The sequence below is a fragment of the Typopeltis vanoorti genome, chromosome 16 (genome assembly GCF_054136105.1).
Source record: "Typopeltis vanoorti isolate ZY-2024b chromosome 16, IOZ_Tvanoo_1.0, whole genome shotgun sequence".
Taxonomy (NCBI): domain Eukaryota; kingdom Metazoa; phylum Arthropoda; class Arachnida; order Uropygi; family Thelyphonidae; genus Typopeltis; species Typopeltis vanoorti.
In genome coordinates, this window is record NC_143564.1 from 109,225,448 (window position 1) to 109,251,938 (window position 26,491).

At 35.0% G+C, this 26,491-nt stretch overlaps 1 protein-coding gene across 1 annotated transcript in view; it reads right to left on the bottom strand.

Annotated features, from left to right (window-relative positions):
* Positions 1-9,028: 9,028 nt before the first annotated feature.
* The window catches only part of LOC150098258 (uncharacterized), a 38,393-nt gene continuing 20,930 nt past the window's right edge, over positions 9,029-26,491 (bottom strand). The window contains exons 2-3 of the mRNA XM_090406432.1: positions 22,259-22,695; positions 9,029-10,429 (exon numbers count right to left, since the gene is read on the bottom strand). Of these exons, the coding sequence (XP_090262558.1) occupies positions 9,734-10,429; positions 22,259-22,695 (1,133 nt within the window). The 3' untranslated portion in view covers positions 9,029-9,733. The remainder of the gene's footprint in view (positions 10,430-22,258; positions 22,696-26,491) is intronic.

Consider the following 26,491-nt stretch of genomic DNA (forward strand, 5'->3'; position numbering starts at 1 on the left):
GGTCACAGTACTAAAATAAATCCACTAGCAATTAAAATGAAAGTCGCAGAAATGGAGACTGTACGTAATAATACAGACTAAAAGGGAAATTAGCAAACGTAGATCTTTAATGAGAATCATTCACATTTATATAATATCATATTTTATCGGATTAAATCAACACTTCTTCAGTCTCTAAGACCGAATTTATTTGAATTCTTTAATGTTTTCTGTTAAAATGAAAAAAAAAAAAAAATCCCAATAGTTAAATAAGAAAATATCGAGGATTAGAAGAGGAGATAAAGGATGCTGTCGTGTGCGTTTTAAGATAATTTTTTAAATTACAGTTCAGGAACCAATTATCTTTTACATACTACAGTTTCGTGTCTAATTCCAATTAGAGTCATGCTACTGTCCTTCTTAGAGGATTAAGATTGAAAAGGCGAGCATACATATTTTGCTAATTGCATTGAAGAGAGTAGACACATTCCATCTACTGTTACATATACTTTCTTTCACTTTTTAATACATCTAATTTTACCCAATTGGTCATTAATTTGTTCACAACTGTGGCTGAATTAGATTAGCAAAATATGTATACTCGCCTTTTCAATAATAATCGTCAAAGAAGAACAGATGCAAGATTCTAATTGCATATGCAAATAAGCTCTTTGTATGAGGTAACATCAGTTATACTACCATAGGATGGGACCGTATCCAAATCTTTCATACTTTTCAATAAAGATTTAGATACAGTCCCATCCTATGGTAGTATAATTGGTGTTACCTTTATTATCCTTCAATTATCTTTTAATAAAGAAACTTTATTAAAAGATAATATTAATAATATTTTATTAATACGTTAGAATCTGGGGATTTATTTGAACTTTTCTCTTTCTACCATCTACAAGTGCTTCATTGCCATCCTATTTTCAAACTGAACTCACGTGATAGTGAATCTTTCTCGCTTTGTACCAAAAAACCATAAAAAAAAACTTCTTCATTTGCGTTCTTCCAATGCAGTACACTTGTTTTTCAGGCAAGTTGTTATGCGCGTGTTTCTCTTTTAGACTACTCCTGTTTCAATATACTTAAAATTTTCTTAACTACTTTATCTATAAAAAGGATCTTTTTTACCTTATTTTTTTGTGGAGGATGGTGAAGGCATATTATATCTGTTAGCCGAGATTTCAAGGACTACTGACCGACTTACTCGTAAATATCCAGTGCATTAGTGGAAATGACAACAAAAAGATTCGTTGAAATTAATTATTATAACTAAATTAGAAGGTATGAATAGAGATATTTGAATAAAGGCAATCTGTGACAATGTTTTGTTATACAAGTGCTTCCTCCAACATTGTCACAGATTGGCTTTATTCAAATATTTCTGTTATTATCTTATAAATGAAATAATATAAAGAGAATGATGGTAAAATATTGGTATTTTTTCTACTTAGTTTTTTAAGTTTACTGTGGTTGATGTACCTAATTATTTAAATTTTAATTGTATCCTTCCGGAGATCGTGATCCAGCGAATTAACTTACAGTGAAAGACTTATCTGTTGAAAAACATTTCTAAACAACTTAAGCACCAGCATGAACACTTGAATTATTTTCGTTCAGTTGGAGGATTTCAACTTCCATTGAATAGAAAAACACACGTGAAATCCCTAAACTTTCGACACGAACTGCCTGCGAAGTATTTTTAATTAAATAAACTAACGATAGAAAAACGCTGCAGAAGTACTAATAAAGATATAGACACGATCTTTCGGGACCGCATAAGTAATTGTACGATTGAATTATTTTTTTTTAAAGTTTATAAAAAACCGATATTTTGACCTTATTAAAAAATTAACTTAAGGCATTCTGTAACTGATTCAGATTTAGTATTGTAGTGTTTCTTTTTTTCGTTCCTTTATACTGGCCTATGATTATTTTTACATTCAACTATGTATTTTTTTTTTATTATTACCAGTTATATTTTGAGCACCGATTTCATTTCAGCAAATTTTGTCACACGAAAAATCTGATTTACAGCTTTTTTTTTTCTTTTTCATTCTCTCTCTCTCTCTCTCTCTCCCGTCTCTTAATCCAAATCTGACTTAATTAGTACTTCAAAGTGACGCTTCGTAGGTGTTCTTAGAAGATAGGAAATCAGACTCTGGGAATAGAAAGCGGATGACAGGCTTCTTCTTTTAGATGCAGCTGTTGCTGTCAGACACTAAAACTTGAAGTGCGTGACACGATTAATTTTGACAATAAGCGCCCTCTGTTTTTAGGAAAAGAAAACGCAACCAAACCAAGATTTAAATATTAGTGTAGAAGTATTCGTCAACATTTAAAATGTATATTATAAACTTTTCTCACAATTTCTTTTATACAAACGTATTTTATAGTTTTATGGATTTATTAATGGAAATAATAAGTTTTATAATACTAGAAAAGCTACCAAGTGTATTTCGTAATTATAATTTCTTAGACGTCTGCGTTGAGTGCTGCCATTGCTAATACACGAAAATTTCGCAGAAACCTTCACAACTTCCAATATTTGAATATTTATACATTGATTTATAAATATAATATGTAAAATTACACATGAGCTTTTGAATTTGGCGTCTAACTCGAGGCTCAATCTTACATGGGCTATTATATCACAAAATAAAGATATTTATTCCCTTTGGAGGGATTCTCATCATTTTCTATTTTTTGTTTTTAATTTATAACTCCTACTCACTAAATGGAAACTTATAGCACGTTAATACCGTGGGTGAGTGGGCCAAGAGTTCCTCATCTGGAAGTCCTACAGTAGAGACGAATACGGAACCTTTTCCATCCAATTCAGGTCTCCTGTAAGTGGGATGATGGCCTCACATTGGGCGATGAAAATCATTTATTAATTGAGATCGATTGACTTCTAGCTTTTCTCATTATTTTCTCTACGAAAAGAGTGATCACATAAGCGACGCAGTATATTTATTCGTAGAAAGATTATACGATGCTCACTCTCGTGTTACCAACCTACTATTTACGCTAGTTAACATTTCCTAGCGTGGATCTATTTTTCAATGGAATATGAAGGGGACAAAAATAACATTTATATATTTTATTATTTTAAACACCACGCGCTGATATCTATGATTTATTATAAAAAATAAAAAAAAGTATTGTTCACCGTCTTTATATGTTAAAAATTTTAGACTTTAAATTCTCAATAAAAATATAGATCTCTAAACCATATACGTTATTTTTATTTGAAGAAGGATAACAATTACCGTATATTCTGGCGTATAAGTCGATATTGGAATTTTTTGAGTTTATTTGAGTTTTTATAGTATACTCGTCGTATAAGTCGACTCGAAAAATTTCTTTTAATATAAAAATTATGACAGTTTTTAAGTAAAATGTTTATACAGGCGTCAACCTAGGATCATAACTGCGTTTTTAGTCTTTCCTTTCTTTGTTTTAGCAAAAGATATAAAATACCTAGTTGAGAAAAGAAATTTTATTTCGTATTGACCAGTTAACCAATAGTGAACTAAAGTGCAATGGCTCCTTTTAAAAGAATGAAATATGACGCGAGTTTTAAGTGCAAAGGGATTAAATTTGCAAAAGAAAATACTGTTGCAGCACGTCAGTTCGGAGTAGTTCGCGATTGGAGAAAAAATGAAACTTGAATAATGAAAATGCCAAAAAATAAGTGCGCATTAGGGAAAGGAATTTGTAAGTGGCCTATTCTGGAAAATAATGTTGCGGATTGGGTTTCGAGAAAATCGCCAAAATGGATTCATTATAACGAGAAATAATATTCGTTTATTTGCTTTGAAGTGGGGCAAAGCAAATAAAAAGGACAGCGAAAACTTCAAAGCTACGGTGAGTTGGTGTAGCCGGTTTATGGAAAGAAAAAATTTAGTGTTTCGACTAAAAACGAAAATCGCACAGAAGCTGCCAAAGGATTTGGATGAAAAGTTATTAAGTTTTCAAAGATTTATAATTGCTAAAAGAAAGCAAAAAAAAATTATTTATTTCTCAAATCGGAAATATGGATGAAACTCCAGTTATGTTTGACATGATCGGGAATAGAACAGTAGAATTGAAAGGAAGTAAAGCTATTTCTTTAAAACCAACTGGACATGAAAAAATCCGTTTCGCAGTTATACTTGCTTGTATGGCTGATGGTAGTAAATTAAAATCTATGATAATTTTTAAAAGAAAAACAATGTCAAAGATCAAAATTCCAGGAAGCGTTTTTGTGCATGTTTATGAGAATGGTTGGATGGACGAAGCAGGCGTTAAGCTGTGGATTAAAAAATATTTGGAATACACGACAAGGTGCATTAAAAAATCCAAACAGTCTTGTAGCGTAGGACGTATTCAAATCCCATTTAACGGAGAGCACAAAATCTTTATTAAGAGAGAATAATACCAATATGGCAGTGATTCCAAGTGGGTTAACTTCACTAGTGCAACCGTTGGATGTTTGTATAAACAAGCCATTTAAAGTCAATTTACGAAGACAGTGGAATGCATGGATGCAAGAAGGAGAGAAAAGTTACACAAAAGGAGGACAAATGCGACATGCGTCTTTGGTAACTATGTGTGAATGGGTAGCGAAAGCATGGAATGAAATAAAACCAGATATAGTAATAAACGTTTTAAAAAAATGTGCTATATCTAACAAATTTGATGGCTCGGAAGATGATTTTGTTTACAATGATGACCAAATTGATGCTAAATGTGATGGAGAAAACGAATACAATTTATATGACGATATACCGGAAGAAATTATTATAGAACCAGAGTACAATGAACTTTTCATACATTTAGACAGTGAACATTAAATTTTAATTATGTAGTTACCTACCTATTTTCTTTTGTAAATAAATTATATAACATGTAAATAATTTTTTCTGTAAATAAATTTGATATATGTTGAAATATTTTTACTTATTTACCCTTTTTGCACATTGCTAATCAATTTAGCAGAGTATGATACGTACTAATTTTTCCTCGGAAAGCAATCAATTTTTGACTCGGCGTATAAGTCGACCTAAAATATTTAGTACTTTTTTTTTTCAATGCTGAAAAGTCGACTTATACGCCGGAATATACGGTAATATTTATTAACTGGGTAATGCGTTTAATATTTGCAACACTAAATTAACCTTTAAAAAACATCAAACAGAAATTGAAATTTAAAATTCTAGCTTTAAAGTTACGTGTGCGAAACATATGCGAAAAAATGTGTGAAAACATTTATGTGAAATTTGTGAAAACATTTGCTCCAAATTTGCCAAAAATGTAAAAACTGCTGGCTCTGAAGCCCCCCACCAAATTATTTGAGCTACGAAATAAAAATTGAAAATTTTTATGAGATACTCTTGATAGGTGGCTATAAAAGAGAAATTGCCTTCTGTTATTCGCAACCCCCACCTACATACTTTTTTTTTTTGAAGATGAAGAAACCCACGTTTTCTGGTATTTTTTCAGGTAATTAGTAAATCTACTTATCAAGATATAGTTTTAGGATCTACGACTGGTATGAAATAAACAAGCACACTCCATTACATGAGCTCATGGTACGTGACAAAATAACATTTAAAATGCGAAAAAAACAAACAAACACTAAATCATCTCTGTGGTTAGCCAACTGGACAGCAATACCGACCAAACGCCATTGCCAAAATAATATTTTTTTAGTTAAAAAAGGAGCCAAAACTGGTGTTTTTATTTTTTTTTGCAATGAAATGGACTTTTAATTGAAACAACCTCTCCTTGAAAACAATCGAAAACTTTTTCTGGTTTTTAACGCATGACAAGTTACTTTGGTCAGCTGACAACCACTGGTCATATTTGATTTCGCTCAATATTTCACGCTTATCACTGGAGCATTCCTGGCAATGCGATAACGTACAACTTTTCTTGGGGTGATTAATAACAATAATTTTAATAAAAGATTTGTAAAACGCTTCACTGTTGATTCTACCAACATTAACGTATATTTGCTGTATAAAATTTCTTTTTTTTTTTTTTTTGCTCCCGCTCGTAAGTTATCCGGACTTCAAAGTCAGCCGTTTTGTATTTCGTTTTTACAATTAAATTAAATTCTGCAAACTTTGAGATAACTTGTTTTCTTATAAGAAGGGCTTCTATCAAGGTGATTTTGGACAAGCATATTCCACTACATGTATATATAAAACTAAGACAAAAATCAGACTTGTGGATTCAACTCTTGGCCTACAGGGTAAAGGACCAAATGGAGAAAAAGAGTACTCAGAAAACCTAAAGCAGGTGTCCGCAATCTTGAAAAAAATTAGTTTATCTGAAAATGCAAAGAAGAAATCAGAAAGTACACAGTAAGAGCGTTAAAATGGCGGCAACAAAAAAAATCAAAAATTGAGCAATCTGGAAATAATTTGGGATTAATTTTAAAACCTTCCAAGCGGATCCCCTGAATAAAAATGGCTGTCGTTTTTAGGATGTCAAGGAAAGAACCTCTAATTTTTTTTCTTCCATCTGAAGAATAAGATAACCAAATAACTCACTTTTGTCAAAATACAAAACTATGCAATTTTTAAGTTGATTTCGCATGATGACCCCGTATTTGAGAGCGGTGCCGTGTCGGCAGTACACTACAAGAGTGGAACCAGGTACGCTGTTCCTGCTCAGGCAGATAAACGATTACTTATGTAGCAGACATCACAAGTTGCTGTTTCTCTTGTGCATGCATAGTTTTTGCTGTTTACTCCGGAGGAAGTGACGTGGTACGGCCTGTGTTTTGCTAATCAGAATTAGGGCTGCGGCTTAATATCGAACAATGAATCAACTTGAAGAAATACTTTTCCTCCTGGAAGTTCGTAGAAGACCTCCTGCATTCTGCCATATCTTACTCTTCCAATGTTGACGAATATTCCAGTATGATAGTGACATCACGAGATTCATGCTGCAAGAAACGAGCGTGGACCTAATGACGCAACAAACATTTTCCCACCTCTTAAACGAATTCTACTCTTCTTTCTCTTTTATATACTGATGAAGCACGTGATCACTTGTCGAATATCGTGTTAGGTTGCCTTTTACGCAGATAAAGGCTTGTTCCTTCAGTGGTTCAGATTCTTTAACGATGTCTAATGACGTCGATAAGGATTGACAGTCGTGTTTGTAAAGAATCCTACAGTCTCCGAATGGAAACAGGTGCGTAGTCTGTACGTCCCTTAGCAATTTGCAGGTGTAAGTTCGGTCTGATGAAAATCCTGCCACGACCGCACGAGACTGTTTCACCTTCAGTTGAAATGAGCCTTTATGAATGTTCATCGAGTCCTGAACTGGATTCAAACCCATGAAACATAAAAATAAAAGTGATACCTGAAAGATTGCAAGGAATAAAAAAAAAATGAAATATCTGTTATTATCTGGCATCCCTTGAAGGCCTTTCTATTCCTGGCCACTGCACAACCTACATTCTACATCCCTTCTTGCTCTTTTTCTTCCATTGAGTGTTATTCTATTAAGTGTGTGCTCTTCTGGTGGGTTTGCATGTGTTGTTTGTAAAAATTCTCGTTTCCAGGAGGGGAAAAGAGTGCCCCCCCCTCATGAAACAGTGGAGCTTATATCTTCAATCGCAAAACCAGTCTTTGTAGACAGGAGAAACACAGACATTTTTAATTTAGTGATAAAAATGAAAGAAGTAAAAGAAGAAAGAGAGAGAGAGAGATCGTCGAAAACTTAATGAAACACAGAAAACATCGAAACAATAAAAAATACATTGGGAGGATAGGAATATCAAGATCTATATTACGGATTAGCACTTGAAAAATGTATCGAATATTGTTACATAAAACAATTTTCCGAATTTATTTTGATATCATCTTGATAAGTGTTGCTGAATTAACAAAAGATGAACTGTAGAGCTGCGAGATAGTACCTTGAAAGTAGTACAAAACGAAGCAGTACAAGAGTTTTCAATTATGATTATGTTAGTTAGTTGAGATAAATAGAAACTAATTTTGTAGTTAATAAAAGTAGTTCGTTGTAGAGAAGCTCACTCTCTGAGAAAGCTCCTCATATTCCTGTTGTCAAAGGTTTAAAATAAGACACAAAGTAACCCTCCATTTAAAAATGGTTTATTAAGGATGAGAATTAGTCTGATTATAATTCTTCATCATCAGGACACACGTAGAATTAGATATTCTTCATACAGTTCACGTTTTTAATACAATTCAAATACACTTGGATGCATAAAGGTCGCTTCATCGCGTGTTTGCACTGAGATCGTTTTAGTTTTACTATCTGAACTCAGTGCTGCTTTGCGAACATCTCCATCCCAGCCATCCAACGAGTATACGTCCTTTGAATGACCTTAAAGTGTGTGAATAAATGCAGCTAAAACAATGCAACCGTCTCTTAATATTTGAATAACTTCTGCTGCTGGGAATCTTGGTCAGTCAACATCGATATATTCGAGACGCGCTAAAATGCTCCAAATAAGTTTTAAAGTCAGCCATAATAAATGAAAAACTTTAACACCATCCTTACTATTTTGGAATTACAAAGCATTTCGATTATGCACTCGTGATTTATGAAATTATTTAATTCGCATTCCTGTGCTTGAAGTTTAACAACTTGAATTCAAGGTTAGCGCATAGAATGCAGCGCAATTTTTTTTTCATTATAATTTTGATTATTTGAATTCCAAGACTAAATATATGCTTATTGGGTATGAATGAGGAACGCCACGGTGCTCCAGCTAATTGAAAGTCAACCCTTTCTGTTCTCCTTCAAAATTCATTAGGCTACTCTCATACGCAATTAAGTGAGGGATATCTTGTTATTTTCCACATCCACAAAAATAAGTACTTGGATATGAATTTTTCTTTATCTCTGTATATTTGAAATGTTTTCATGATTTTACACTTTCTGACACCCCCCCCCCCAATTCCTCACTCACCGGATATGACATCACGGCGACGTGTATGCTGGTCCTCATATCTACAACTGGTATTCGGAAATGTATTAAATATATTTTTGCACTTTTAACTGTTCTGAAAGTGCAGCTATTTAAGTTTCAACACAACTTTGTAAAAATCTATATGACACATTTCCAAATGGAATACAATTACACCATTTCGAGTGTATGAAATTCCTCGAATAATAACAAATACGAGTATTTTATACAAACCTTTCTTAAAAGCTGGGGAACATGAAACATTTATTTCATCTTTAAAATTATTAGGATTAAGGAAAGAAAATTTATACAGAAACTCAAACTTTCGAGTAATATGGTCACATATTCGCATAAAGGATGACGTGGTCTTTGGTATTTTGGAATTTTTCCTCAGTATTTCAATTAAAAACGTTAGGAAGCTGTGACGTTTGTTCTAGCAATATTTAAAAGAACGAATGTCACAAAATCCCTCGTGTTTACAATGTGCACTAACATAGTTCTGGGAGGAACTACAAACCATACTTGATTTGAATGCCACTCAGAATAGGTCATTAAGGAATGCAGCAATCGTACTCTACAAAGAATACAGTTGCAAGTATAATCAAAGATCTTCCAGTAAGGATGGAGGCTACTTCAGGTGTTATTAATCACAGAACTGCATCCAAGGTGACATCTCGAGAACTGTTTCAACACAAAGGTTTTATACGTTGTTCAGAAGAATGTTTTTTGCTTCTTAGTACTATCTTATTCTACAAGATTATTCGATACAGAGGAAAGAGGAAGGAGAACGACAGTTTGGTGTTTATCTTACGTGGAACTTTGTGGTCTTGAGCTGTCCGGAGAAGGTGCTCTATCGAGGATGGCACCGTGTTCTCGAGCTTTTAGTCGTAGGATGTCCAAACTAGAACGAGGACCTGGTTCAAGTTTCCCTCCTGTCACCGAGTTCAAAGCCAGAAAAGAGGATGCTGATGGAGCTACGGATGCTGCTGAGATAGAATTACCAAGACAAGATGTTAAAAGATTTGACTTCGTTAACACTGGTGGTGGGGGTGGTGCATGCGGATGAGTAACCGGAGGCAGACCTCCCGAAGTTGTAGGTGTTCCTGCTGCTGAGCTAAACATATAGACGGACAACAACGCAGAGCTTAAAGGACTCACAGCTTTAGGCCACGAGGACGGGTGAGTGACTGGAACAAAGCCGTGGCCGAGCCCAGAACTAGCTCCGCCATGCAGTGCTAACATGTGTCCTAAGCCTAAGGGAGCCGGAATGCTTCCTAAACCTGGAAGGGAACTTCCATGCATGGCGGAAGCCCAGAGACTATCGGATGAAGGAATTCCAAGCGAAGTGTGTCCAGGGGCATGAAGCGATGGTGCTGTGTAAAGGGTCGGAAGTTCCCCTGGTCTTGTCAGCAGCGAGTCTGATCCGGAAGTAAAATTAGGACTGTCTCTTCCCAAGGCCTTCTCTCGCTTTCGCCATTTGGCTCTTCTGTTTTGAAACCACACCTGAAAAGAAACACAGAAACATTAATCCACTTTTCGTATAAATTTGTATATGTGAATATATGAACAACGTGAAGTGTAGTAATGGCTAGCAATTTTCAAATATAGCAGACAAATTGCTTATGATAAAATTCTGAAAAATAAAAAGGATGTTATGATGCAGTGACATCTTTTTTTTTTTAATACTCCAAATACGCAACGGAAATTGAATTACAAACTTTCAGGTTTCGAAGTCTCGATGATATCGAAAAGAATAATTTCTAGCATAAACTGCCGCAGAATTGCGCTGCTTACGAGCCACAGACCATGAAGTGGCATATAAATACACGACTTATTGTTCCTTGTGATTTGGTCACACTGACCTGACAGCGCGGATTCGAATTCATTGTTCAACTAAAGCCAGCATATTACGTCTATTAATTGTGTGTTTCTTCTGATATGCCTGTTTTACAGGATGAAAACCCCGAAGCCAAATACCGCATAAAACGGAATTGTTAGTAAGTTATAGGAAGTCAATTTTTTTGCTGCTCAGTGAAACAGTCTGAGTTGAGAAATTATAGACATGATTATAGACAATTGAAAAAATTATAGACATGATTCTAATGCCGGTATTCCAACAGAATAATACCGTTGTTATAGATTGACTTACGGAGGACATCCAGGTACCACTCGCTTGGGAAAAAAAAAAAAAAAACTTCAAGATAAGCCTCATTTTCCTGTCAAATATAATTGGCTTCCTTATGAAAGAAGCCTTTGAAAACTACTGGGTCTGTTAGTGGGACCCTTATATAAATACAATAAATAAAAAAAACAGAAATGTTTGTTTCTGCGATACTTTTTTTTTTTTTAGCCATTGCACAACCAAAGTTTATACGACCTCCGTTTGGCTAGGAAAACAAGACTACGTTCGAACCCAAAATTTTGATCGTTTGGATCTACCATGACCAAATTTTTGCTTGTGTGTCTAGCTTACTATGGGAAGCCGTAGACTATATTTGAACATTTTGACTGCCTTTACCTTATTAATAATTCCGTTTTATGCGGTATTTGGCTTCTAGTTTTATTCTGTTTTTTTTTCAACCGAGGAAAGATACCCACGGTTGGCCTGCCGAGTCGGTAGCGTATCCACTCTCCAATCAGAAAACAGGTTTGGGGTTCGGCTTCCGCCGTAAACATCGATGTTTGTAATCGGTTTAGTTCGGAGTTGAATTTCATTCCACTGTCCCGCTTATTTGAGGTCTGAAGTGGCTTGAAAAAGTTCCTTGTATAGTGTCTAGAGGAGGATTTTCAAATTATGTAAACGTAAATACATAAAATATAAGTTAATAATAAAACAAATTATGAAAAATCCTTAGCACACCTATGGTACTGATGTGCTATAGGTTTACAACCTTTCATGGGCCAGAGAAAGAGAGAGAGAGAAACAGCGTAATTAATTTGAAGATATAACCAATTTGGTATGTTTTGTATTGTATGCATGGACATATACGATTTAAGAAAGGTTTGTTTTTTAAAGTACGTATTTCCATGCAAGGCATGTTTTGTATATTTGCGAGATCTGTCGTGATCAAAGTATATTTAAATTCATTAATTAGGTTATCCAATGCTTACACGCTTTAATATTACTCACAAAAAAGTCTTATCTCAAACGGCATCAAACTGATAGTAAATAACATATTGAAAAAATGAAAAAAAATATATATACATACATAGTAGAAGCCAAAGTTTAAATCTTAATTTTTAGTGCGATAAAGGTTTTTAAAATTTTAGTGCGTTCCACATGAAATTTAATATTAAATTTCATGTAGAATGCACTAAAATCTTCAAATTCCAGAACGCGATACCTGTTGTGTGTGATGCATTCGTAAGAATGACAGTTGGTTGGAAAAACGTGGATTCGAATCCCGTCTGATGTGCAAAGAACATTAAAAATAACTCTTCTTGGAAACTCAAATGCAAAAACAGATTTAGAACACACGTGATCATCGAAAAACTTCATAGTAGCTTTAATCGTTTCGGTGTTATCGTAAACAACAAAAATTTCGGTGTCATGCTTTTTTCCCCCCTCTTAATATCCGCAAATCTTTTCTGGTAGGAACACCATGTTTTTCACGCGCTTTTCTGTCCACAGCCATTGTTAGCATGTATAATGAGTAACGTGACGTTAATGCTGTGATTGGTGAAGGTTTTTCATCTGTGTGTGTGTATTCAACAAAAAATGAATAGCATTACAGGAAAAAATGCAGTATATAATTACTTTACCGAACCAACGATTTCTCAGTCTTAATGTTTTTAATCACATCTGTTAATTCATTTGTAAAATGTGTGAGAAAAAGTTTTAAAGTTAACACCATTTTATTCAGAAATTTTCCAGAGATGCAAATGAAAGTTTCGACTATTTGCTTCATCATGTCAGAGTTTGTCTGATTTTTTTAACGTTTCTCACATGCAATTCGAGTTCTTTATCAGAAAAACAGGTCATCTCTGTATATATAATGAAACAGTTTGCTTGATTGATAAGACCAGTGGGATATTCATCCTTTCATGCTGATAAAGTTACCTTGTCAAGAATGGAGGAGGCGAACTATCTGTGGCCCAGTGATAAAAAGGTTAACTTCCGAGTATTCTGCGTCCTGGTGCAACTTTCGCCGCAAATATACAGAAGGTGATTTCGACGGACTTGTTACCAGGGTGGAATAGATATTGGAAACGACCCTCCCCCTTGTGAAATTTCAATACTTTCGGACCTAAAAATAAAAGAAGAATAAAGACATTTTAGAGTCTATGAGGATCCAGATTTAAACAGAAAACTAGAAGCCCAACCTCCGTATCAAGCGGGATTTGATAGAGCATTGTTATACCGTTAGCGATTGACTCTATTTGAAACTGTTTGGTTTCTAAGGAAGCATTACATAAGCAATATTACATTGCTTATGGATGCGTGTCCTGTTCACAGCGCTAGTTTATGGGTTTTCAACATTTCAGTTTGCAAAGCTTTAGAAAAGCCATAAAATGCCGATTTTCTTTATTTACGACGCTAAGATTATTCTACTGCCAAATATCATGATTAAAAATTGCAGAATCGTAGATGTGCGGCTCATACAGAAGGTTCCTCCTCCCAGAGTACCAATTTTGAGGGATTTTCGTCTCTCGCAGTAGTCAAATTTGCCAGTGGAATAGACGCCGTTATTAGATCTGGTTCCAATCGACTCACCACACAAACCAATTGTCGAAATCTGGAAGAACACACGCAGAACGTGTGGCCATAACACCCCAGTCTTATGGGTAGAGTTGCCTGCACACGTTCTTACCAAATCCCAACCTTCTCTTATTGGCTTGATACGTCTTTTGTCTGAACTACTAAAATATTTCTCCTAGAAGTGGGCGTCTTTTCTTTTAAAAATCAAACTTTTGTGACCAAGAGATAATTAACAAACCAGTGAATTTTTCCAGGTCTTGGTATGACTTCTCCTACTCAGTGATACTTTTCACACTTTAACGTAGGCTGTTTTTTACTTCTGCAGACTATTTAAGAAGGTTACAGGAAAATTCATCGAAAAAGCAATTCGCCGAATAAATAATTTTTCCAACGACAGTTTAACGAATGGCAATTCGTCGAAAAGGCAATTCATCGAACGACAATTCGTCGAAAATGCAATTCATCGAAAAAACAATTCACCGAAGATTTTTCGATGAATTATGAAAGAATTCATCGAAGAGTAATTTTTCTTGCAAAGTATTGTTTAAAAATGTTCAGTAACAATACGGAACATTACTCATGATAAAGACAACATATGGAAGGGGTCATTAAAACGTAATAATTATTTTCTTCTATTGTAGAACATTTAATGTAAGTGTACATCCTGCTTCATTGTGCAGATAACGATTTATCTGTAGAGAAGACATTTCGTTCTACCAAATTTTGTCACAATAACTCTAGTCAGACTGAAATTAAAAATTTCATTTAAATTTAATCCAGCCAGAGCATAATTGCTAATATCATTTCGGATCTTCTTTACGGAAATGTTATGATAAAAGTGATCCATTTTGAACTAAAATTAAACCGTGCAGACAGCTTCTTGTACTGAAAACTTCTGCGAATTCTGCTAAGTCAGCGAGTTATTATAATACATAATTTCGACACTTTTCTTTGTAGCCCCGAATATAACTGAACTGAAAACTGGAACGGTTCGACAATTTTTTGTAAAAGTTTCAAATACCGAATCCGAATAAAATTTGAATTTGTCCATTAATAAATGTACGAGGTGCATAATTTTTATTCCTCTTCAACTGAAGGTAAGTTAGTAGGCCTAATATTGAGATGACTAGGCTTTTCTAAGGCCGGAAATTTAATGTTCCGGCCTTAGAACACACACATATATACAGACAGGAAACACTTATCGGACAAGAAAGACAATAAGAATCCATATTGTTCTATAATTATTCCTTAGTAAAGTAGCATTGCTATACCAACAATCATTATATTGAGAAGGATGAGGGAAAATAGTATTAATCATTAATATTACTACTACTGATAATCATCATCATTATGCATATCAAGGATTTAGGATGGCGTGGCCTGTTCCGGCCTTAGAAGTCATCGTTGAATCGTTTCAGAGTACGTCCTGGTTTTCTTTTTCCTAATGGCTTGTACTTCAAGGCTTGTTTTGGTAATCTTTCTGTTTTCATTCTTCGAACGTGTTCCATCCATTTATGTTTATATATTTTTAATTTTTTCTATTACTGGCTCTTGGTTTAATTCTTTCATAATGTCTTCGTTTCTTTTGTGATCAAATAGGGTATACTTTGCAGTTTTTCTCATAAACTTCATTTCTACTGTTGTTAATATTTGTTTGTCTTTTTGTTTTATGCCAGATTTCGCTTTCATACATTAAGACTTGTAGGGCTAATGTATTGCATACTTTTAGTCTGGTTTGTTTTTGAACTAGGTTTGGTTTAAATATAGAGTTAATTACTCCTGTCTGTTATTTTTAAATATTTTGCAATTTTTATGTTTATATCTTTTTCATTTTCATAAGTGATCATACATCCTAGGTAGTTAAATGAATTCACCTGTTCTAAGATCTTGTTATCTAATACTATTTTAGTTCTTGCTGGATCTTGTCTTTTAAAGGCTATAGTTTTTGATTTTTCCGTTGATATTATCATACCATAATCTTTGGATATCTCATTTAGATTTAAAATAGCTTTCTGTAAGTTATCTTCAGAATTTGTAATTATTATTTGGTCGTCGGCAAAAAGTAGAGTGTTTAAGTTCACAGTAGGAGAAAGTTTAATATTAACCTTGATGGAAATTTGTATTCCATTTCATTATTATTTCATTTAGGTAAATATTAAAAAGTGCTGCTGAGAGTTGACACCCCTGTCGGACCCCTTGATTTTTCTCTCTCGTATATGATAGCTCATGATTTAATCTTATTTGTATTTGATTATTTTCATATATACTTTGTGATAGCTTTTAGGATATTATTTGGTATTTGTCTTTCTTTTAATATATTAAATAAAATATTTCTTTTAACTTTGTCAAATGCTTTTTCAAAGTCAATAAATGCAATGTGTGTTTCTAAATTGTATTCTCTTTTTTTCTCTATTATTAATTTTAGGCAAAAGGCCGAGTCTATACATGATCGTCCTTTTCTAAATCCATTCTGTACTTCTAAAATGAAGTTTTCGGAATATTTCATTCGTTTAAAATTCTGCTATATTTTTTTGTAGCAGGAATTTAGTAAGTTTATACCTCTATAGTGTTTAGGGTCATCTCTACTACCTTTTTTTTTTTAAGATAGGAATCACGATTGCTACCTTCGGTAGATTTATTGGCCTATACTCAAACAGCCTTCAGCCTACTACTGATAATAATAATGATAATAAATTGATTCTTTGATGTAAATATTTTTTGCTATATAATAATAAAATATACAGGAATTCAGAGTGGAAAACTTGAAAAATATTGGAAAACTTGAAAAAAAAAATCATTCCTGAAGACCTTTTAATCATGTCTCACTTATTTTCTCCTGTTTCTGTTATTCCTCAACGACAGGAGTGCCACATGCACGTATCTCCTGAATAACCTCAAAAGCAAGTGATTGCAGTTAATAAGGAGAGGATTAGGCTAAGAATATTGATGAGTATATGCGTGGGTATATTTCTGGGTTTTGAGGAGGTGATCGGTGCAGTTTGTTTAAAAAAAAAAGGTTAAAATATTCTCTAGGAAAATAATAAAGAGTCATAAAAATACAAACCTATAAACCTTTTTGAAGCATACTCATCTTTTGTTATATTTAGATGAGCAGCGGTTGGAAGTCTTATTCGACTTCTGAAGGATGCCAATGGTCGGCAGACCACAGTTAGAAAAGACGGTGCTATAGGAAATTGTAATTGGATTGAGTTTTGAATTAAGGCCGAAGCAACTGGCCTTAAATCACTGTGTGTGTTTTCCTATTCGATTCGCTTGTTTTTTAGCAAGAAAACCCAAGTTTCAGGGAAGAAAAAACCTTCCATCTTCGTATGAGGCAGGCTAACTCACCTTCAGGTTAAACGCTCTGATAAAGGCTTTTAGCAGCTCGATAAAAGTAGGATGATGAAGTCCTTTTCTGCATTTTCATTAAATGAGGTGATGAAATATCTTTATGAAATGTTTATTTGACATCTCAACTATATCCGCCTCAGTGGATATCATTCATGCAACCAGTATGTCCAGAGAAAAAATCTCTTTCCGAACGAAGTTGAATAAATAGTAGTTTACCGTATATAAGTGACCTGAAAGATATATCCCTCTCAAAACAATTCAAAACAAAAAAAAAAAAAAAAAAAAAAAAAAATTGCACACACACCTGCATCCCACATACCTTATAATTCATTTTTCGGTGAACTGTATTTTCGATGAATTGTTGGTTTTCAATCAATTGCGTTTCGATGAATTGTGTTTTAGATTAACTGCTGATCGTTGAATTGCTTTTTCGGGGAGTTGCCTTTCGAGGAATTGCTTATTCGATGAACTGTTTTCGGTGAATTGCTTTTTCGATAAATTGTCGTTCGATGAATTGTCTTTCGGATAACTGTTTTTCGGTGAACTCTCCGGATACGATTTAAGAAGTGAAGAGAAGCATGCTGCCATCTGCAGTTATTCCACAACTTCCCATGAAACATTTCGATGGAAACGGAATAAGGTTGTTGAATATATTTTCAACACGTAAGCCAGGGCTGGGGATATGCACATTCATTCATTCACGCAGACCAAACTTGCCAACAACCAAACACAACAATCATTATGCTCTAAGCATTTGCTTTTCCATATTTTCTTTTGCAGAAAATCATAACACACAAACAACCGAACAGTTCAACCAAATTTACTTGAAAACAGACTAAACTAAACGATGCTGGACGGACCAGTTGCGACACGTTGTACTTATTGGCTTGATACGTCTTTTGTACCAGTGGTATCTGGGAAAGTTTAGATACCACTGGTAAAATAATCTTTGTGTCAAGCGAAAAGCCGTATTACCTCTGTTAATTACACGGCTTCTCTTGAAGAGGCTTTGAAATCTCCTCCATATCTGAGGATAGCTGAATCCTTCAGGATTTTTTTTTAATATATAAGTCCCATCCGCGAAGAGTTGTAAACCTGCTGTCAATTAATACTGTGGCTTAAGCTTTATAGTTATTATTAATGCAATCCCAGGTTTCTTCCAAGCCACTTCAGTCCTCCAATAGGGTGGTCTCACAACGAAATCCAACTATTTATAAATATTCTTGCCACAGTGGGATTCGAAAAAGTTTGGCGAGTTGAGATGCATGTCGCTTGGCCACCATGCGGACCTATGGAGTGCCTCCCTCCCCACATATCGAGTTTCCTCACGTTAATTGAATTCTCTATAAATCGTCATCAATGCAAGATTAATAAACTCTTTTGCAAAGTAATATAGCTAAACTGTTTCAATTTCTGCTGATACCGTCCATCTTTTCATTTCAACCCCCCCCCCCCTTTTAGACGTGCTGGAACCTTCTCATTCTTCTGCGCGTCATCTGTAATATTCCAACACTAGCTTCGCTGTTTCCATTCCGATATGTTTGCAATCGGTGATAAATTAATTAACTTTTTCGTCGAGTTACTAATTTTTATTTAACAAATGTTGAAGTGTTGATGGCGTAAGTTGAAATAGTTGAGGAAAGCTCTAATTTTTCTGTTTAGTTACCTCACATATAAGTACTTCGTCTTTCATTAGCCAGTTTTATTATTTATTTATTTTATTTTCTGTGCACAATAAAGTAGAAAAGATGCTTCAGAAACTACTGTGACCACATCGATGCTTGAGAAGTACTTCGTGACATGAATTTCTCGCGTTCGTGGAATGGCTTTCGCATTCGTTAAACTTTCGCCAAGTTTAACGAACAAAAGTGATTGTATTTATCCTGTAGGTATAAAAAATGTCAAAGAAATTATTTCTTTTCTGGACGCTCTGAAAACACGAATTGGTGAGAAAAAAAGAACTGATGATGCAGTTTTTATAATACATTTTAAAATGCCATCGCTATTATCATTTAAGTGCATTTTTCCTCAGCAAAGTGATCTGAGTTCGCTTCTTTTATGCACATTTAATGGATTATTCGACGTCTGATGTTCAAATTGCGGTAAAAAAAAGGAACTTTTATCAAGAAGCAGGCTAATTAATAAACGATTACGCGTGAAGTTTTAAACTAATTCCAGCAGGCTATTCTTATTCGAGTGATTTTCCTCTCACTCAATGCAGCACGAGAAAGTGTTAATTATTGATTATGCACTAGCACGTTCATCTCGCTTTTATACAAGAAGAGCATACTCAGCGTAACAATGCGACTTGCACGCGAATGGAAGTATTGGAAATGAAAGCGTTATTTCGATTATCCGTTCCTATTTAGCAGCAAACGTCGTTACTCATGCTAATTTTTAATCGCGTCTTTCAGCCTATTATACGACATGATTGGTTTGAATAGGACGCAAATTGCGCGAAATTGCTTTTCGTCAATTTGCGTTTAAATAAAACCCCTCACCTTAAGCATTGTCAATCTAATTTTTCAGCCCTAATTGGTTTTTTAAATATGCAGAAACGAAGCGAAGAATTTGTTGAGTAGCGTCCTGTTGGAAGCGATATGACGGTTCATGACGCGGTGATGATGTTGACAGGCCAGTTCATCATTTAGCAAAATTAATGGCACTTCCTGCTGCACCGCGGGAACGCCACGCACCAGTTCCGCTGACGCACTAACGCAAATATTTAGTAGAGCCTTGGAAATGATTTAATCCTCCATATTTTTCGGGAAATCATAGTTTAATGAAAACTCTTCAAGGCACCGCAATTTCCGTCAGTGCAATCCCTCTATTACCTCTAATGCTGTTTAGTGCAGAACAATTAGTGTGATTACTGGTTTGGGCGTACCAAGCGCGCCGGAGAGCGCATTACCAGCCTCGAGGCTTTTGCTGTTTTCCCCCAGTCGAAGCCGAACAAGTGGGATGCAAGTGCTCCAGTTCGGTGGTAGAGATTCTCGAGACGCTTCCTGCTCCTGCCACTAATACGGAAAATGCGCCAGCGAGCACTATGCCTGTTCTGGTGAATAAGCGATAATTGAGTCTGAACAGCTGTTATGAACGGCACCAATCTCATTCCCTTCCCCGTATCTTCTTGTACAGGATATGAAATTTAAATAAGTCTTTTAAAAGTCCATGAATTTTAAGCAATTGCTTGTCTATAATGCCTGCGAACGGCGTTTTTGCAATACAAGCAAGCGAGCTGCTTTCTGTGCAAAACTCGTTTAATGTTTTCTATTCGCCTATCGACACATTTATGGAAACACTTAATCTGTTTTACGCTTTCCGCTCATAATTGTGCTTCCCGTGACTTACTCGCTTTTTATCGGACTGAACTAAGCATCGAGGAGAATGGCCGCGGAAAAATCTCTTTTATTTATCCTGAGATGATCATCAATGTCGTGGAAATGAACGCGAAATGAAAGAACCGTTCTTCCCTCCCACACGCGGTTGACTCCACACCATGCGTCCGGTGTCCTTCTCACTTGCAACCGATATTGTAAAAAATTCTTTAACACTTTTTAGCTGCTGTTCGTTAACTCTAAAATCACTTAATTCAAAATCATCTCCAATAATTGTGTTGCGTGAATACGAAATGAAAGAAAAATTCACAGCGATCTTTCGAGTTTACAGTCGATCTTGGAATGAAAGCTTCAAAACTAGTTTTATGCGTAACTGATGAGACTGAAATTTATTGCTCAGGTTCACGATTTTGTTCATAAATAGCAGACCCGAGATCACGTGGTATCACAGAATGCATGACTTGACGCCTTGTGTTAGACGCGTGAAATAACAAAATAGCGAAGCGGTATCCTAAAAGAAATGGGATCCTCGTTCTGCAGATGAGTAACAACTTCGAAAGAACATTTGTAGCTGATTTCACGAAAACCTCAGTTTTCTTCCATGTTCCCTTGGTCAGACGCCTGTTAATCTCCTACCGTTAGCTTACCCAAGGTACTAATAGGTTCATTTCCTTCGTTATTTTGATTTGTTTAGGATACTTCCTATTTTCTAATATCATTTCAAAATTTAAATATCTGTTATAATTAAGTAGATGAATAATAAAAATTAGCTTAGAACCAGCCTTGAAACGCATAAAGTTAACAGAAATCAAGATTAAATTTATTTTGAAGTGCACATAAATGTAACAACACCGAGAAATGATTAAACAAAAATATGAAACAGGAAACAACTGCACAAGCAATCGCAAAACAATTTACTTCAAAGATGGTTAAGAAAACAGGAATCACGAAAGTCTTTGTGCAGTTTTAAATGTTAATAACTAAAGATGTATAAATGTTACCATCGTACAGTAAACACCCTTCGCAAGGGGCTTTTTAAGCAGTGCAGGTTTCTCAATTTCGACATAACCGTCGTCATGTGCGATACATTTTTCAAGCCGATTTTCAAAGTCTGTATCGATATTCAGCAGCAGCTCCTTCTCAGTGGCTGAACGAATTGTATTTGTAATGCTAACCCTAAGATCATCCAAATAATGAAATGGCAATACGTAGACTGTTTTGACATGATCCCATTCACAAAAAAAAAGTCAGTGATAGATTAGAGGACCCCGGTGGCCAAGGAAGAGGATCTTCTCTGCGGATCCACCTGTTTGAGAAAGTGTCATTCAGAAACTACGCACACGCAAAGCATAATGGTGGGGTACCCCATTTTCCTGATGGATTGTGCTATTTTAAACCTCTGTGGTTCGGGAATCGCGAATATTTGTAGCATTCACTATTGATTGTTGCATTTTCAGCCCTTTCTTTGTTTAAAAGTCAAAACCTCTGAGGACACATAAAAAGAAAAAAAAAAAAAACAGTCCGAATTCGCAAAATTAATGCATAAAAATTTCAATAATTAAGCTTTTAATGCTGTGTACTGCAAGTTTTATAATACTATAATACTTATACATCTAACTATGCCAGAACTTTTGGGGCACCCTATACAAGGAAGATGATTTAGATAAAAATTTAGATGACTTACGATACAAATGCATTCGCAGATTAGCGAATGCATTTGTATCTTAACGAAATAAATCAACATTAGCAAACAAATTTGTGAAAAATATAAAAAGATGACAATTTGCATGACTTTGCTCGATGCATAAGTCCTACGAAAGGAGTTATCGAATAATTAAAAATTACAAATCTGTAAGAGGTTCTATTGAGTCACTAATCTCACGTAGTTTAGGCATTTATATCACATTTCTCTCAAATTTTCCCGTTATAAAATATCATAATTACCTGCACTCTTGCTTCGCTCAAGTCAAGTCTCATCGCCAGCTCTTCCCGCGTAAATACATCCGGGTATTGAGTTTTTTCAAACGCTCGCTCTAGTTGATGTAACTGGTATGTTGTGAACGTTGTTCGACTTCGTCGAATCTTCCTCGGTTTATCTCCGCCTTGATCGGCTTCTTCCGCCACCTCTTCGTGCTCTCTGCTTGATTCGTGAAGGCTCTTTTCTTCTTTATCAGTTGCCGTCCCCGAAGAAGTAGAATAAGGACCATTTATAGGAAGAATAGAGGACTCCCCGTCCACTGTCGTGCCGTTCTCGGTGCCTGCAGGCTCCTTGGTGGTGGTGGAGACGGTCGGCTTACAGGCTGGAGCTGGAGGGGTGTTCTCTCGGCGCTCCTGAACTAATTTATTCAGGGTTTCTCGAAGTTTTCTGGAGTCCGAAGCCGCTGAAAGATTATTAACAAATGTCCACTGACAGGAAATACAAAATTATACGTAGGCTATCAATAGCCTGTTGCATGTCATATAAATACTATCAGCTTTAGTTCAATGCCACAATACTACAGTTTATCTGGAAGATAAAAGCAATAGGTGAACTAACGACTAAGTTGAAATATTATAACATTAGTATGGCAGAAGTTTTTGGCATTAATTACCCAATTAATAGATCACATTATCACCTATTGCGCATATTCCAAGCACGGATGGTCTCACACAGGATAATAAAAACCATATATCTAAATTGTCTTTTTTGTTGCGATTATGATCGTAATACTGTGTGTGTATGTGTATATATATATGGAGATAGGGGAGTATAACGCGAGAAAGGAGGAAGAAAGGACAAAAAAAAAAAGCAATCAGACGGGGATGAATGTTCGATGTTTGTAAGGGACGAAGCATTATATTTAAATTTAAATAATACCTGCATGAAACCTATTTTAAAAGAAACATACAATTTTGCTTGGTTGCAACAATTTCTTAATTTTCTTAATTTCTTAATAAGAAAATTTCTTATTTTCTGTGGTCAAACCGAATGCGTTGTATGTCAAAATGCTTATAAAGCAGGCCTTACGGTAACACTAGAGTTCAAGTAATGACGCGAACTTGAATTACGTACCGTTTTGGACTTAAAGACCCTCTCCCCTTGCACATAAATTTTAATCTTAATATAATACTAAAAAAAAAAAAACAGAAAATACAAAAGGACAGTGTCATTTTTAATGACGAGTGCACATAAAGCCCTACCTTCCTTAAAAAACGTAACAAACAGGGACTCACAAGTTTCATTAAAATTAATGTTATTTTGATGCATTTATTTTATTATTATGAGTAATAATTTAAAACTCCGCTCTCTGCATGCTTTCTTTGTTCACTTCCAGCACTTTGAATCTCGACTGATTTTGCTGCTTCTAGGGTCGACGAGATGCTGAATACAGTGTCGAAGTGACCATAATATGAATTTGCGGTACCAATGCTCATAAATGTGATGTAAATACGGGAGTGTGTGTGTGGGGGGGGGGAACATAATTAAAGCATTGAACCAATGTGGTGCGCCTTGTTTATTATCGTGACGAGCAACGATTCACAACGATCATACCCCTCACACACACATTTTGTAAATCTTTACTAAAGTAATTCATTTCATTTATTATTATTTGCTTTCTTTACCTAAATAAAGAGCCAAAGGGTTTACGCACTTAAGGGTTTAAATACTTTTACGCACCGATAGAGAGTTCGCTTACGAAAAATACACCTCTCCGACACTTCGAGTTCCTTAGTACTGAGCGAGAGCTTTTGCTCTCTTATGGTTTCTGCCTGGTCTCTGAGGAGAACCAATGAAACCAGTGAAAATGGATCAATAAAAGGCGAATATATGATCGCTTGGACAAGCGATCATGTCTTCTATATGGTCCGCGCTAGGGCAACTCGTAAAAATGCCAGCAAGTGTATTCCTGTAAGCTCTCTGGTCAACTATTTTTACGTAACTTTCATAGTTTCTACATTCGGCTTTGAAATAATGCTGGATTTAATATCCACTTGATTTATATAACTTTGCTTTCTTTGTTTTTTCGTATAAATAAAAATATTTTATTCCTTTGTTTATTTTATATTGGAATGTTTAATTAGTATCATAGTGCATTCTTTTAGAAATCGAAAATATCAACGTGCTAAGCGAACTGTTAAAAGTTACTAATTGGATACGAATCTAAAAGTCAAATTTCATTACAGATCAAATTATAGTCAATTGTCAAGTGTTAGCATGAATTTTATTGATGAAAAACACTCCCCTCCTCTTATAAATGACGCGCATTTATAAGAGGAGGGGAGGAGAAAAAAGATCCCTTCATACACCACACTGCTGTTGCTCTTCTTGGAAAATTCATGTATACGTAAAACTTATTAGAAAGTAGGTAAGGAAAATATTAATTCCTTTCTTTGTTGCTTAAAAAATTTTTTTTTTTGACACAAAGTCGTTGAAGGATGTATCGATTAAGCAGAACGCTCTAAATTCATACCCGCCTCGTAGCTGTAGTCGATTTACCATAATATAACAGATCTAAACGTAATCCTTGGGATATGACATACAGAATCAATTTATATCACGGACTAGGCTGGTTTTATGATAACCAAAACTAGTGGTGATCAACGAAGGGTTAGCAACGTACGAAGCAATCATGAACCGACTTCACGTCGTTTCGAGGTTATTATTCTGTGTTTTGAATGCTGCTGCAGTGTTTACATAGCATCGTGCTAACTTTTATTACGCCAGATCTGTTGAAATAAGATTATTATAGTTTCATTCTATTCACCGAGTACAGAAATTGTTTCTGTGTTTCAGCCAGTTAATATGCAAAACCCGGGTTCGGTGTTAATCGACCTGTTACGCATGTGCATAGAATTGCATAGAATAGAACTGAGGAAACGAAGATTTTTTAACTTCATCACCAAGGAAAAAAAAAAAAAGCATGCATAACACACGATGGACATGCAGTAATACTACTTGGGATTACGAATGCGAGACCCCGGCAGTTATCTGCCATATTCTTGTGACCTTCCAAGTTAAATAATCCGAAAAGTCTGCCTCGGAGATCAAATGCTGCATTTTTAGACTATCTCAGGCCTCAATGAATAATATAAAACCTGATTAAAGGTCAAAGATAAAACCTACCGACTTCCAGAGATACTCAAGAAATATGAAAGATAATAAAAATTATGAAATGTTTATTTTTTTCTTAAAAAATACAAGTCTTTTACTTGATTTTTTTAAGACAATCCTACATGAAGGAAATTATGTTCCTTGGCGTATGTAAGAGGTTATCGTTAAAAGTAAAGCATAAAATCCATGTTCACTCAATGGCTAAGTCTCGTCGATGAATAAAATTTTCCGAATTTAGAAGATGGTAATTAAAAAAAAAAAAATTTATTTCTAAAAGTTCACAAGTTCAATAGGAAAGTAATAACATGCAGTGAAATTGTTAAGACTAAATTTTCTAAATAAATGTAGAAAACATTAATTTCATATGATTGTCTATTAATTCCACATTTTTTATGAAACATTCTAAAATTTGGCAAATATATTCTGTTATCATTCTATCTCTGTGTATCCTCTTAATTTTTTTTTCCGGTAAATTATTTATGCCGAGTTAAAAATAAATAATAAAAAAATTATCTTCGAGTGACATTGTAGCGCATCAAGAATGACTACACATACCCTTTGGTTGGAAACTCGAGTTCGAACCTCGCCTGACGTAAGTAGTTAACATAAAAGTGGATTTTTCTTCACCAAAGGTGAAGAATGAGTTGTTTTGGTGTGGATGTTTTTACCTCCCACAAATTAAACTGCGTGGGTGATGAGCTTGCAATTACAAAATAGTGTGCACTAATCTTGCGTGCGTTCATGAAACTTAACTAGCCAACCGTTTGAGGGAAAACACCTAAACAGCAATTTATAAAAACAAGCAGATTTTGTCCGAAGAATACAATTGTCAAAAAGTGTGTTGCTGTGCAGTCAAAGATGCAGATTTTTACTTAATTACTTCATCCACAATAGAGATAACGAGCTGAATACATCGTGCATGTCCCATGAGACTCGATCTTCCTTATTTGAAAGAGTATGCGTTGGAGTCTGAGAATTCGTTATCGTGATTGATAGAAGGTGCGTCTTGTAAACAGTAATTAATAGTATTTGACATGTTGATTGGCTATCAGACTGTGAAAAGTAACCATTTATTAAATGAGCTA